This window comes from Phyllostomus discolor, chromosome 7 (genome assembly GCF_004126475.2).
Source record: "Phyllostomus discolor isolate MPI-MPIP mPhyDis1 chromosome 7, mPhyDis1.pri.v3, whole genome shotgun sequence".
NCBI lineage: Eukaryota > Metazoa > Chordata > Mammalia > Chiroptera > Phyllostomidae > Phyllostomus > Phyllostomus discolor.
Window position 1 is genome coordinate 34714371 of NC_040909.2, and position 13945 is coordinate 34728315.

Genomic DNA, 13945 nt, shown 5'->3' on the forward strand with positions numbered 1-13945 from the left:
TATCAACAAAAGGGTTCTAAAGTTTACATAGAGAAACAAAAGATACAAAATAACCAACACAATATTGAAGAACAAAGAACAAAACTGAAAGACTAAAACTATCAAACTTAAGGAAAAATAAATGTGAAACGCAAAACTATAAACTCATAGAAGATAACAAAAGCAAATCTAGATGACTTTGCAACTGGCAATTACTTTTTACAAGTAACACCAAATGCATGATCCTACAAAGAAAGAACTGGTAAGATGGACTTCATTAAATTTGAAATTATCTGCTCTGTGAAAGACACTGTCAAGAGAATAAAGAGACAAGTCACAGGCTTGGAAAAAATACTTGCAAAAAGACTTATCTGATAAAAACTGTTATCCAAAATATAGAAAGAACTCTTAAAAGTCAACAGTGAGAACATAAACCACTAGACTAAACTACAGGATACAAACCTAAACAGATACCTCACCCAATAAAATACACAAATGGAAAATAAGTATATGAAAAGATGCTTAACATCATGTCACCAGGGAAATGCAAATTAAAACAAAAATGAGATACAACTATACACCTATTTGGCCAAAACTCAGAACAGTGACACCACCAAATGTTGTTGAATATATGGTGCAACTCTCATTCACTGATATTAAGAATGAAAAATACTACAATCACTTAGGAAGACAGTTTGGTGGTTTCTTACAAAAATAAACATACTCTTACCACACAATCCAGTAATCATGCTCACTGGTATTTACCAAAAGGAACTGAAAACTTATGCCCACACAAAAACCTGCACATGGATGTTTATAGAAGCTTTATTCAAAATTGGCAAAACTGGGAAGCATCAAGATATCCAGAATTAAGTAGATTGATGGATAAACTGTAATACATATAAACAACAAAATATTTAGCACTAAAAGAAAATGAGTTACCATGCCATGAAAAGACATGAAGAAACCTCAAATGCATATTACTAAATGAAAGAAGACAATTTAAAAAGGCTAAATAATGTATGATTCCAACTATATGGCATTTGGAGAAGGCAAAATTAGGGGTACAATAAAATAAAATCAGTGGTTGCTAGGGATACAGGTTGGGGTAGGAAAATGAACAGGCAAAGAATAGAGGGTTTGCAGAGCAGTAAAGACCCTCTGTATGATATTATAATGATGGCTATAAGCTGAGGTATGTCCGGGAAAAGCCCAGCCACTGTTAATTTAATGAGAACAGTTTGCACAACATTGATGTAACCTGGCAGCCAAGGAGAGTGAAATGGAATGTGCATGTGTGAATAATCATGACTTCACTGTACTAGTCAGTGGGGGTGGTAGATGCCATCAAGTGAGCATGTGTACTGTGGCCATTGCATTCAAAATGAGCAAGTAGAGCAAGAGATCTGCAATAAACTTTGCGTTAATCTTGAACGTTCCTCCACAGAAACTATTCAGATAATTCAGAAGGCTGCAGCTGTGGGCAACTGGTGATTGGCAGCTTTATCAAGACCCTGTGCCTGCTCAGGCATCATGTCTCCTGCAGTTTTTTGGCAAAACATCAAATCACCCAGGTGAACTCAGTCCCCCTATAGCCCAGATTTGGTACCCTGAGACTTCCTGGCTTTTCCCAAAACCAGAATCACCTTTGAAAGGGAAGAGATTTCAGATAATCGATGAGATTCCAGAAAATATGACAGGACTGCTGATGGTGATTGGGAGAACTGTGTGAGGTTCCAAGGTGCCTAATTTGAAGCGGGACTGAGGCGTCATTGTGCTGTGTACATTGTTTCTTGTATCTTGTTCATTAAATATCTCTATTTTCCATATTACATGGCTGGATACCTTCTAGACAGACCTCATATGTCATTATACATTTGTCCAAATCCAGACAATGCAGAACACCAAGAGTGAAGCCTAAGGTAAACTACGGTCTTTGGGTGATTATGATGTGTCAATGTAGGCTCAGTCTTGGTAACAAATGTATTGTTCTAGTGAGTGATATTGATAATGGGGAAGGCTATACACATGGATGATGGTGGCAGATATATGCCAAAATCTCTGTACCTTCCTCCTAATTTTCTTGTGAACCTAAAGCTGCTCTTTAAAAAAAGTCTCATTTAAAAAAATAGACACACAAAGACTCCATGTATTATTATGGTAAAAAACATGTATTCTCTATTTGACAAGCTTAACTTAGGTTTCTCTGAAAAGTGATCATGAGAAGTCAGAATTTGAAAATGAAACTCCTACACTCACACCTTAAAGTGAAACCTATTACTGCTGACAACAAAGTATAAATTGTTCATGTCACAGAAAGGCAGACTTGCTTTAGGTAAAATATTGCAAAAAAGCTAGCAGACCTCCTATTTCACAGATCAAAATTAGACTTTAAAGATGTCCTATAAGTAAACATCCTGAAGAACTAGAAGTTAACTAAGATGGGAGAGCATGGGTTTGGGTGGGTAGTTGTACTGTGAGTGTTTGTTGAGCTGTGGAAAGCACAGCACTGAATGATGCCAAGGTAAAACAACCAACTACCAGAAAGTGGCAGAAAGCCCAACAAAACACAGAATCTTGCTTTTTTTTACAAAATCCAAAACAATCAGTAATTAAAAATTACACTGTAAGTATAACTGGTGAACTTATATACATGTTCAAGCGCTTGAACTAAAATAAGGGAAAATCATAGGTGATAGCAATGAAAATTACCACCCATATTCTCTATTTTGTCTTTATGTTTAGATTTTTCAAAAACATACACATATTGTAATAGTGTATTTACCAAAATAAAACAAAACATATAAACCTTGCTATAAGCACATTTAAAGAAAACTATGGCTATTTCCCCTTCACAATGGAGAGGGCTGGAAAACTCATCTGTTGTCCTCAGAGAGGCTGGAAAATCAAACAGCATCTTTAGCAGTGTGCTCGAGGGGACAGAATTAACAACTTGTTGGCTTGACTGGGGACTTGACTAACATGTAGCTGGGATGAGACAGTCCATGAAGACAGGGCTGGTGTGACAAAGACTGAGAAGATGGTTATGTAACTGAGAGACTGAACACAAGTGGAACTGAGTAAATAAGTAAATATATTGAGATTAGTAGGAATCCAGATTTTTCACTGTCAAAGAAGAAATTAAAATATGGAAATTCAAAGGTGAGAAAAAAAAATTTGTGGTGTTGGATCCAAATTAGAAGCACTGGTAAGAACTCATGGTTTTTAATAGATAAAAGAAGTATATCTGCACTTGCATTTGCCCAAATATATGCAAATATAGACATACAAAGTCTGTCCAGAAGGTATCCAGCCATGTAATATGGAAAATAGAGACATTTAATGAACAAGATACAAGAAACAATGTACACAGCACAATGACGCCTCAGTCCCGCTTCAAATTAGGCACCTTGGAACCTCACACAGTTCTCCCAATCGCCATCAGCAGTCCCGTCATATTTTCTGGAATCTCATCAATGATCTGAAATCTCTTCCCTTTCAAAGGTGATTCTAGTTTTGGGAAAAGCCAGGAAGTCTCAGGACACCAAATCTGAGCTGTTGGGGAGCTAAGTCACCTGGGCGATCTTATGTTTTGCAAAAAAACTCTGCACAAGATGTGAGGTGTGAGCAGGACAGTTTAGTGGTGATAAAGCTGCCAATCACCAGTTGCCCACAGCTGCAGCCTTCTGAATCATCCAAATAGTTTCTACAGAAGAATGTTCAAGCTTAATACAAAATCTGATGCAGATCTGTTGCTCTACTACCTCAGTCATTTTGAATGCAAGGGCCACACAGTATACATGCTCACTCAATGGCATCTACCACCCCCACTGATGAATACAGTCAAGATACACACGCGCATTCTAGTCCATAGTCTACAGGTTATATGGGTGTCGCGCAAACTGTTCTCATTATCTTAACAGTGGTTGAACTTTTTCACGGCAGACCTCATACATATATCATCTCGCTGTATCATGAAAAGGACTAAAAGCAATTGCATGCCAGTAACAATGAGCATACCTACTCCCCAGTTCTTAAATTCAAAATACTTTTCACAAGTAAAAGGGATCAGGACTCCCTGGAGAAATTACTGATTCCAAAACTGGGGTAAAAGAAATACCAGATGATTCTGAAACACTTTGTTGTTATCAGAAAGAAGGGAATGCTCAAAGAATGATTGGGACTTGTCAAAAAGACACAAGCAAAAGCTTGAATGGGCTGCCACTGGCCAAATCTGGGTCATTTTGAACATCATAATAAATGACAGTAACTAAGTATGTCATTAAATAAAGTAGAAATCATGGATCCATATTACTATAAGTAAAAAAAGAAAAAGAAAATAAATGAAGAAGGCCCTGGCTGGTGTAGCTCAGTGGACTGAGCACGGGCTGTGAACCAAAGTGTCGCAGGTTCAATTCCCAGTCAGGGCACATGCCTGGGTTGCAGGCCATGGCCCCCAGCAACTGCACATTGATGTTTCTCTCTCTCTCTTTCTCCCTCCCTTCCCTCTCTAAAAATGGATGAATAAAATCTTTAAAAAAAGAAAATAAATGGAGAAGAAAATATCTATCTTATGGTATAAGTCAACTAATAAGTCCAAAAGGAAAAAAATAAATTTGGAAATCAGCACTTGGCAAACCACTGTAATAATATTGGTTTATGTAAGGTATATTGATAACTATTAAAACAACTACATAAAAATCTGATGTAAAACAGGAGGTCTACTTAGAGTCAAAATACCCACCCCACCTGCATAAAATACTAACTATAGAGAGAAACTTAGCAGATCAAGTGATAACAATTAACATCAATAGTAATCAAATAAAATGACACTGCTGCTTCCTGATAAAATGCAGTAAAAGGAACACTCCACCACCTATATAATATTCATGTTAAAAATGCATACCTGGAATCATGATAAAAACATTAGGTAAATCCAAACTGAGTGACATTCTACAAAGTAATTGGCTTGTATTCTTTAAAAAATGTCAGTCATTAAAAATAAGACTAAGTCACTTAGAATGAAGGAAACTAAAGGCACAGAAATAAATCACAACAAGTAATCCTGAGTTGGATTTTATACCTATAAAGGACATTACTGATCCAACCGGCTAAATATGAATGTAATGTGTGGTTTAGACAACGAAAGTATATCAATATTATTTTTCTGATTTTTATAAATGGATTCAGGTTAAGTACGAGAATGTCCTTGTTTTTAGGAAAAACACACTGAATATGTAAGGGGTGAGAAGGACATGGCAGACAGGATATTACTCAATCACAAATGATTCAGAAAAATTCATTCACACACAATTTGGTAAAACATGTACTAAAGTGTTAACAGCTGAGGAAGTTGAATGAAGGCTATATGGGAACTTAAACTCTTATGCAAATTTTCAGTAAGTTTGAAAAATTTGTTTTAATATTTGATATTTCGATTCCCTAAAACTGAAGGCTGTGAACATTCCTGATCATTCTACAAAGAAAACATTCTAGGTAGGTTCCCAGAACCTCTTAACTAAAGGCTGAATAATGACATACATTCTCCAAAGCCAGCCAGTAATGTTTTATGCCTGTTTCTGCCATAAGAAAATAAGACGAACTTTATTTATAACATAGATCTTTAGATTAGAGCAGGGTTTTTGAATCTTGGTATTGATATTTTTGTTGTAGGAAGACAGTCCTGTGCATTGTAGCAGTAACCTTGAACTCCGCTTACTAGGTGCCAGAAGCATCCTCCAAAGTCACGACAAAATCTCTAGCCATTACACTAAGTAAAAAAGGCCAGTCACAAAAGGATAAAATACTGCATGCTTCCATTTATTTTAGTTATCTAGATGGTTAAATTCATAGAGACAGAAGTACAATAATGGATGTTAAGGGCTGAGGGGAGAGAAGGAAAATATGAAGTTCTTTAATGGATACAGAGTTTTAGTTAGGCAAGAAGAAGAAAAGTTCTAGAGATCAGTTGCACTTAACAATGTGTTAAGAATATTGTGAATATATATATAACACTTCTAAACTATATACTTAAAAATGATTAAATGGTAAATTTTATGTTATGTGTATTTTATCACAATTAAAAAAAACAAAACCATTTTATCCCTGACTGATATGGTTCAGTGGGTTGGGCATGGTCCCACAAACCAAGAGGCCACTGGCTCAATTCCCATTCAGTGTACATGCCTGATACCTGGGTTGTGGGCAAGGTCCCTGGTTGGGAGTGTGTGAGAGGCAACTGACTGATGTTTCTTTGGCACATCAATGTTGCTCTCCCTCTCTTTCCCTGCCCCTTTCCCTCTCCCTTAAAAATAAATAAATAAATAAATAACATTTTTAAAAAAAATTCTAATTCCAAGAGTAGGTATGATTCTGTTAGTAAGGTAATGGTAAATTCAACCAATGAACTGTGCATCTATATATTATACATATGTATACATGTGTTTTATATATACCTATAAATATACACGCACACAATTCAACAAGTCAACCTGTGTTGATCTTATTAAGGAATGTAACCTCCCCTTGGCATATACAGTGAATATTCAACTAAAACAGTTCTATTGATTCCTGTCACTCAAAAAAGCCATAAAGTGTTAGAAAAGATATATCTTTTTAAAATTACTAATAAATAACAGCTCTGGGGAAGGAAAAAGTGTGCCTAACACAGGGTTCCTTTAATGAGAGAAAGCAGATACAACCAGAAGTCTGATCTGCTAAGAGCCATGCAGCTAGTGAGAAACACAGTCCAGGGGAACTCCAGCTCAGAATCAAGGAATACAAGGAACAAGAGGAGGCTGGGGAATCATCAGAGGGGTTATCAAGGGATCTGCAGGTGGAATAGCTCCTTTGGTCAATCATGCTCTTTCCTCTGAACTGAGTTTATCTGAAAACATATTTGAAAAAATAATGAAAGAAAACTTCCATAATTTGGTGAAGGAAACAGACATAAGAAGTCCAGGAAGCACAGAGAGTTCCAATCAAGATAGACCCAAACAGCACCACATCAAGACACATCATAATTAAAATGCCACAGGTTAAAGATAAAGAGAGAATCTTAAAAGCAACAGGAGAAAAGGAGACAGTTACCTACAAAGGAGTTCTCATAAGACTGTCAGCTGATATCTAAATAGAAACTCTGCAGGCAAGAAGGAACTGGCAAGAAATATTCAAAGCCATGAAAAGCAAGTACCTATGACCTACATTACTCTACCCAGCAAAGCTATCATTTAGGATGGAAGGGCAGATAAAGTGCTTCCCAAACAAGGTAAAATTAAAGGAGTTCATCATTACCTAGCCATTATTATAAGAAATGATAAAGGGATTTTTATAAGAAAAAAAAGATGAAAACTATGAACATTAAAATGGCAATACATTCACAATTATCAACAATTAGATCTGAAAAACAAACTATGTAAAAAAAGCAGAACAGAAACAGAATCAGAAATATGGAGATCATTTGGAGAGTTATCAGTTGGGAGGGAGAAAGGGGATAACAGGGGAAAAGGTGCAGAGATTAAGAAGTACAAATTGGTAGGTATAAAACAGGAGGACATTAAGAACAGTATAGATAATGGAGTAGACAAAGAACTTACATGCATGACCCATGGACATGAACTAATGGGAGGGAATTGCTGGAGGGAATGGGGATACTGGGTAGGGGTGAGCAAAAGGGGGAAAACTGGGACAACTGTAATAGCATAATCAATAAAATATATTTTAATAAATAAATGAAATCTTTAAAAAAGAAAAATAAATTTTAATTAAAAAACAAAATATAAAAAGTAGAAATCCTTCTACAGTGTAGATGGGGTTGTAAATTGTCCATCTTTATGGTAAGCAGCTTGGCAGAACTCTTACAAAAACAGCACATACCTTTTGATCTAATCATTTTATTTCTAGGAATCCATCCTATAAAATACACATATGTATAATGAAGTATGCTCAAAATATTAATTGCAGCGCTGTTTTAGTGTAGAATAATTGGAAGTAAGCAAAACGTCCATCAGTAAGGGAATGTAATGGACACTTATAATTAATGCGGTGGAATGTTAAGAAGAAACCTTAACATACAGATATGACAAGACCCACAAAATGCATTAAATGAAAAAGGAAGAGATTATATAATAAAAAGCTCATTGATTTTTGTAAAGAGGGTATTGACATTTACGTATAAAGTACATAAATGCAAACATAGCATTAGGTTTGGCAGCTGCAAGCTAAACTACACAGTTATCTCTGAGGAGGAAAGTTTCTGGGAGTTACAGAAAATTACAATTTATTAACTGTAATAAACAATTTATTAACTGTATTATATACCCAATTTAAAAACAAGGGTACATTTTTGGCTTCATTTTTGGCTTCACAATTTATTAACTGTATTATATACCCAATTTAAAAAACAAGGGTACATCAGCCCTGGTTGGTGTAGTTCAGTGGACTGAGTGCCAGCCTGTGAACCAACAAGGGGGTCACAGGTTCAATTCCCAGTCAGGGCACATGCCTAGATTGCAGGCCAGGTTGCCAGTGGGGGGTGCGTGAGAGGCAACCACATATTGAGGTTTCTCTGCCTCTCTTTCTCCCACCCTTCCCCTCTGTCTAAAAATAAATAAATAAAATCTTAAAAAAATAAAAAACAAGGGTACATCAAACCTGGGCAAGAATATTAAAGCAATATTAAAACTAATAAAGGGTAACTACAAATAGGTGTTAGAATGAAGACATCCCTATATAACTGTTATATAGGAATATCTTAAACTTAAGAGTTTAAGGGATCTCTTAAACTTAAAGTATGTCTTTAAGAACTGCCTGACTGATAAATGTATAGTGGTAATAAACTTCTTTTGCTTCATTACAGAGAACTGCTCTTAAAGTATTTATAGTAGCAGACAACCTGCACTACAGAGCTACAGAAAATTTTTAAAAGATTTTATTTATTTATTTATTTTTAGAGAGGGGAAGGGAAAGAGAAAGAGAGGAAGAGAAACATCAATGTGAGAGAGAAACATTGACTGGTTGCGTTTCGTACATGCCACAACTGGAGACCAAACCTGCGGCCCAGGCATGTTCCCTAACCAGGAATCAAACCAGAAACCTTTCGCTCTGCGGGACGATGCCCAACCGAGCCACACTGGTCATGGCAACCTATAGCAATTTTTGAAAACTCTAATGGCAAAGCCGAAGACAACATGTGCCAGACATTTCTCCAAGTAGCCAGCAATAAATATTGTTTGATTCACTGCAAATGACAAAGATATATACATTATCTACACTTTGCCTGTCAGCTTCTATATAATTACCAATCTATACAGAATGGCTGCACTGAAAATGGCTTTACACTTAAAAGTTGTGAACTGATGACATGAAAAGAGAGTATCAGATTAGAACTCAGTCAAGTGTTGAACTAAAAAAGTTCTTTAAATTAAAAAATATAGATGGTAGAAATATTATATATATATTATGAACTAAGTAAACAAAGTGATATGTTTTGTAGTGTCTGGGCAGAAAAAGTAGAACTACTATGTGTGGCAGAGACTGCTGTTTTTCCCCCAATATACATTCTCCTCTTCTTCCCTTAGTAGTTACAATCTCTTACTTTCAGCCAAACACATGACTGCCCAGTTAAAGACTACATTTCCCTGCCTCATCTGTAGTTAAGGATGGCCATGTGACTAGGTTCTGGCTAATGAGATATAAGCAGATATGAGGCATGTCACTGATATCCTCAAAAAGAATGAGTGTAGCCTCTAGTTTTGCTTTTCCTGTTCTTGCTGTAGACAGCTCAAACACCACTATTAAACCATGAGATAGAAACTACATGTAAAACAAGGCAGCACACCAAGATGCAAGAAACGTGGGGTGATTATATCTGCTGTTACATGAGAGAAAAAAAAGTTACAGCCTCCTTCTTGAACTGAATTACATTCACAAACACTGCATTGTTAATCTATGAGATGTCATAGTATCCCTTACAAACTAGATGCTGAACTTGTGTTTATATCAGAAAAGGGCTTACACTGAACCCAGACCACTTACAGACAGCTGCCATTTAACAAAGCATTAGTATGTACACACTCACCCACACTCACAGACTGTTCTTGCATGTGAGTCTGGTCTTCTGTAAGTTCATTGCTGTAAGTGAGATGAAGGTAGCTAATAATAAGCACAACTGTATAGTAAGAAAGGGCCATTTTAGAACCTTGATACTTACTGATACATTAGCACTATCGCTGCTTGCAATCTCAGCTGCCTTTTCGATAATCTGTTTAAAAGATTTAAAAAAAATCAATTTAGGCTCCTGTAATTGTAAAATTTTAAATATAAATGACAACACTTGTACTTAGACTACATGTAGTCTGGCATTTCTATGCTTTATAATGTAAACATGAATTTTAAATGCAAAATGGTAATACGAAGTGATTCAGAACCTTCAAACTCATGACAACTGGGAATCCATCAACAGCATTACTATAAGGGATTGTGATTCCCAGGATGCACTAGGATAGTCTGTAGGTAAAATGAATAGTGGCTTCATATGGATATGGAAAAAAATAATATAGGTAAATATCTTCTGATTAAGAAAATAAAGAGGTATATTAGAGTTACTACAGAGTAAGTTTTGTCATGTCATGTCTTCTCTGAATTAACAGATATCAAAAATGTAAAGTAATGTTAAAGAGAGTCTAAAAATATTTTTCAAACCATTAAATTCCAAAGGCCTCTAAGCCTTGATGAAATGTGACCCCCAGGAAGAAGATAAGTGGTAAAGAATCTGAAAATCCATATCTGAGTTAGGTAATCTTAAACTAATAGTTTGTCTGTATCCTCATGTGTAAAACGTAATGATAGTTCCCATCCAATTTCACAAAGTTGTTATAATGATCAAAGGAGATTATGGTTAAACAAATTAAGCAATGAAAATAAAACTGATTTGAAAAGCAAAAGTATGCAAGTAATTACATCAAGAAAATTCCATTTTTTAAGATGTGGAAAACTTTCTCTTTTCATATCATTATTATTTGATTTGGTGTTTACAGTGATCATATAAAACTGTACTATTAAAGGAAACCCAATAAGTGTAAACATAGTTAGACATTTAAAGACTAAAATCTTCATCCCAAGTTGATCTTCAAAGGCAAAGGAAAGTTCAGTAACTGGTTAAAGATAACTTAAGCAATGTTGAAATAAAACATTCTTTAAAAACTAGACTTCCCTTAAAATATCAGATTAAAAAAATTCATATTTGCACAAGATATTGTATTTGTAAAAATGCTTCAAAAGCATCTCATCTAATTCCAAAATAAGTATAACTGACTGTTGAACAAAACATAATTGAACACAAAAATAGGCACAGCTAGGACCACTATTCTTATTTCAAGGAATAAAGCCATGCCATTAATGTAATGGATGAGTCAAAATGTACCTTTTTTTACTCAATGTACACTAAGGTATGGGGCTCTTGATATATTTGGGATTTCTACTGCAATAATCACAAAACATTACTGGTCAGAAAAACATTTACATGAATTTGAAATAAAAAGTTTCTTTTTAGATGGATAAAAATTCAACTAAAATGCAAATTTAAAAAAGAAATATTGAATTACATAAATTTAATTTACATACTATTTTAAAAATCTACTCTCTACAGGTCTGGTAGTGTTGAATATTAAAACACAATTAAGTTACATGTGGATTAATTTAAATGCTATTTAGAGTAACACCATTTTTTAAAGGTAACTGGTTCTCAAATGGATTAAGGAAAATAAAAGGAACATTATTATTTGAGAATTTGCTCAAAGATTTCATCATAAAAATCAGCATCAATCATACCTGAAACAAAAATGCCAAATCTGAAGATAAAACATGACAGCTTAGCTCTCTTAGCATGTAAATTATCGTAGCCCTATTGTAAACCCCCACAAGATATTTTCCTTATCCCCAAGACATGCAGCTTTATATTAAGGGAATACATTTAGAAATGGAAGTCCTTGCTATAGATTCAAATAACAGTACTTTAAAAAGTCCTACTAACTGTAATATTCAACATTTTCTTTCAATACCAACTCTAACGTAGCAGCGATCATGTCTTTAATCTCAGAACGAACATGCTGGCATGTTTCACTGTACATTTCACATGTTCAGAATTACATATAAACACATTTACAGACCTTTTAATTTGAAGAAATCTCTGAGAACAATGAATGATTTCCTTATTTTATAAATGAGGAATCTGAACTCCAAAGATAACATATCTCGCTTGATCAGTGACAAAGCCAGAACTAGAGTTGGCTCCCAGCTCAGTGGTCTTTGCACTGAACCTGTCAAAGCTGTCAATTTATGTGACGTTTTGAAATAGGAATAGAATTAGACATACAGAGCTTTGCCATAAACACGTAGAGCCAGAAACTAATAATTCAATTATTCCATGTATAGTGCAGTCCTTTAAAAAAATTAGCTTACCTTGTCAAAGGGAGGGTAATAATAAGGTTGTTTTTTATTCTCTGGGAATTTGATATGCAAGGCTGTTGCATTTTCAGTATATGGATTTGTTTGAACAGTTCCCATTGGATTCAACATTTCTTCAAGTTCATCTAAAAGATGCAAACAATTTTAATTCTTAAAAAATACTTTCAAAACTAAAATAAAATAAAACATGAAGGGATTTCAACCATGAAGATTATTTTAAAAGTGTGTCACCTAAGGAAGTTTGACAAACAATTTTAACAGTAAGCCTCTAATTTTCTGTTAATGTTTAGCACAAAATTTGAATCTGGGTTTACATACATTTTTTAAATGAGAAAATTAACAGAAATGAATAGCTAGTACCCAAGCTCTTTCTTCAATTTGGTAAGTATTCTCAATTAAGAAAAAAAAACTTAACTTGAAACTGCTCCCCCTCCATCAAAATTGGGTGGCCCATAGGATTCATTATTTCATCACTACAGACAGATTTCTTAATCACATGTATCTGATTTCTATCGTCATCACAGTATCAGATTCATGATTTTCAAAGTCATCAATGACATTCTTTGACAAATGTAATACTCCTTAATTATTTCAAACTTCTGATACAGTTAAACACCTTTTCTGGTAGTTTTTATAATACTCCATTCAAGTGGTACTCCTTTAACCTCACCACCTGCTTCTTTCAAGGCACTTCTTCCTCTTCTCTATCACTCTAAACATAGTCCATTCACAAAATTGTGCATGGGAATCTTAGAATTTCAGTGTTGTCCTAAAACACTGGAATTCATGTAACTTTCTGATTTCACAGATAAGTAAACTGCTGAAGAGAGATGAAACCCAAGATGAGAGAACAAAGCAGTATAACCTGAAGCCTCCCCTCTCTAAAATTAATTCCTCATTTCTTACATTGATTTTTAAGTTATTCTCTCTGTATTTCCTGAAAAAGTCTGGCTAGGTCCAATGAAAAGACAGTAACACAATCAGAATTATCTCCCAAAACTAGAAAAATCTTTTAAAAATTTACAAGTTTCAGCTACTTAATGTTTTGCTCATCTTTTTAACACTCTCAATCTCAGATTCCATTTTCACTGGATTGATGCAATTCTCATAATTTATACACCTCTAAAGCTGCTTTCTCTGCAAATAATGACCCTATATTTGCTAACTAATAGCATTATACTTAATTGCCCTACCAATGCAACCTATCTAAAGTCAAGTGTAGTATTTTAGTATTTTTTAAAATATTTATTTATTTATTTTTAGAGAGAGGGGAAGGGAAGGAGAAAGAGGAGAGAAAGATCAATGTGTGGTTGCCTCTCATGCACCCCCTACTGGAGACCAGGCCTGCAACCCAGGCATGTGCCCTGACTGGGAATCGAACTAGTGACCATTTGCAGTCCACTGAGCCATAACAGTCAGGGTACATTTTAGTATTCTTATCAGCCCCCAGCTTTATGGAGGTAACCATGCTTAAAAGTGATCACAAACCCCTGGCTGGGTC

At 35.0% G+C, this 13945-nt stretch overlaps 1 protein-coding gene across 5 annotated transcripts in view; it reads right to left on the reverse strand.

The window, feature by feature from the left end:
• The window catches only part of PIK3CB (phosphatidylinositol-4,5-bisphosphate 3-kinase catalytic subunit beta), a 189066-nt gene that overhangs the window by 45463 nt on the left and 129658 nt on the right, over positions 1 to 13945 (reverse strand). For all 5 annotated transcript variants that reach the window (XM_028517978.2, XM_028517981.2, XM_028517979.2 and 2 more), the window contains 2 exons: positions 12439 to 12569; positions 10190 to 10240 (listed from right to left, as the gene is read on the reverse strand). In XM_028517978.2, coding sequence (XP_028373779.1) covers positions 10190 to 10240; positions 12439 to 12569 — 182 coding nt within the window. The remainder of the gene's footprint in view (positions 1 to 10189; positions 10241 to 12438; positions 12570 to 13945) is intronic.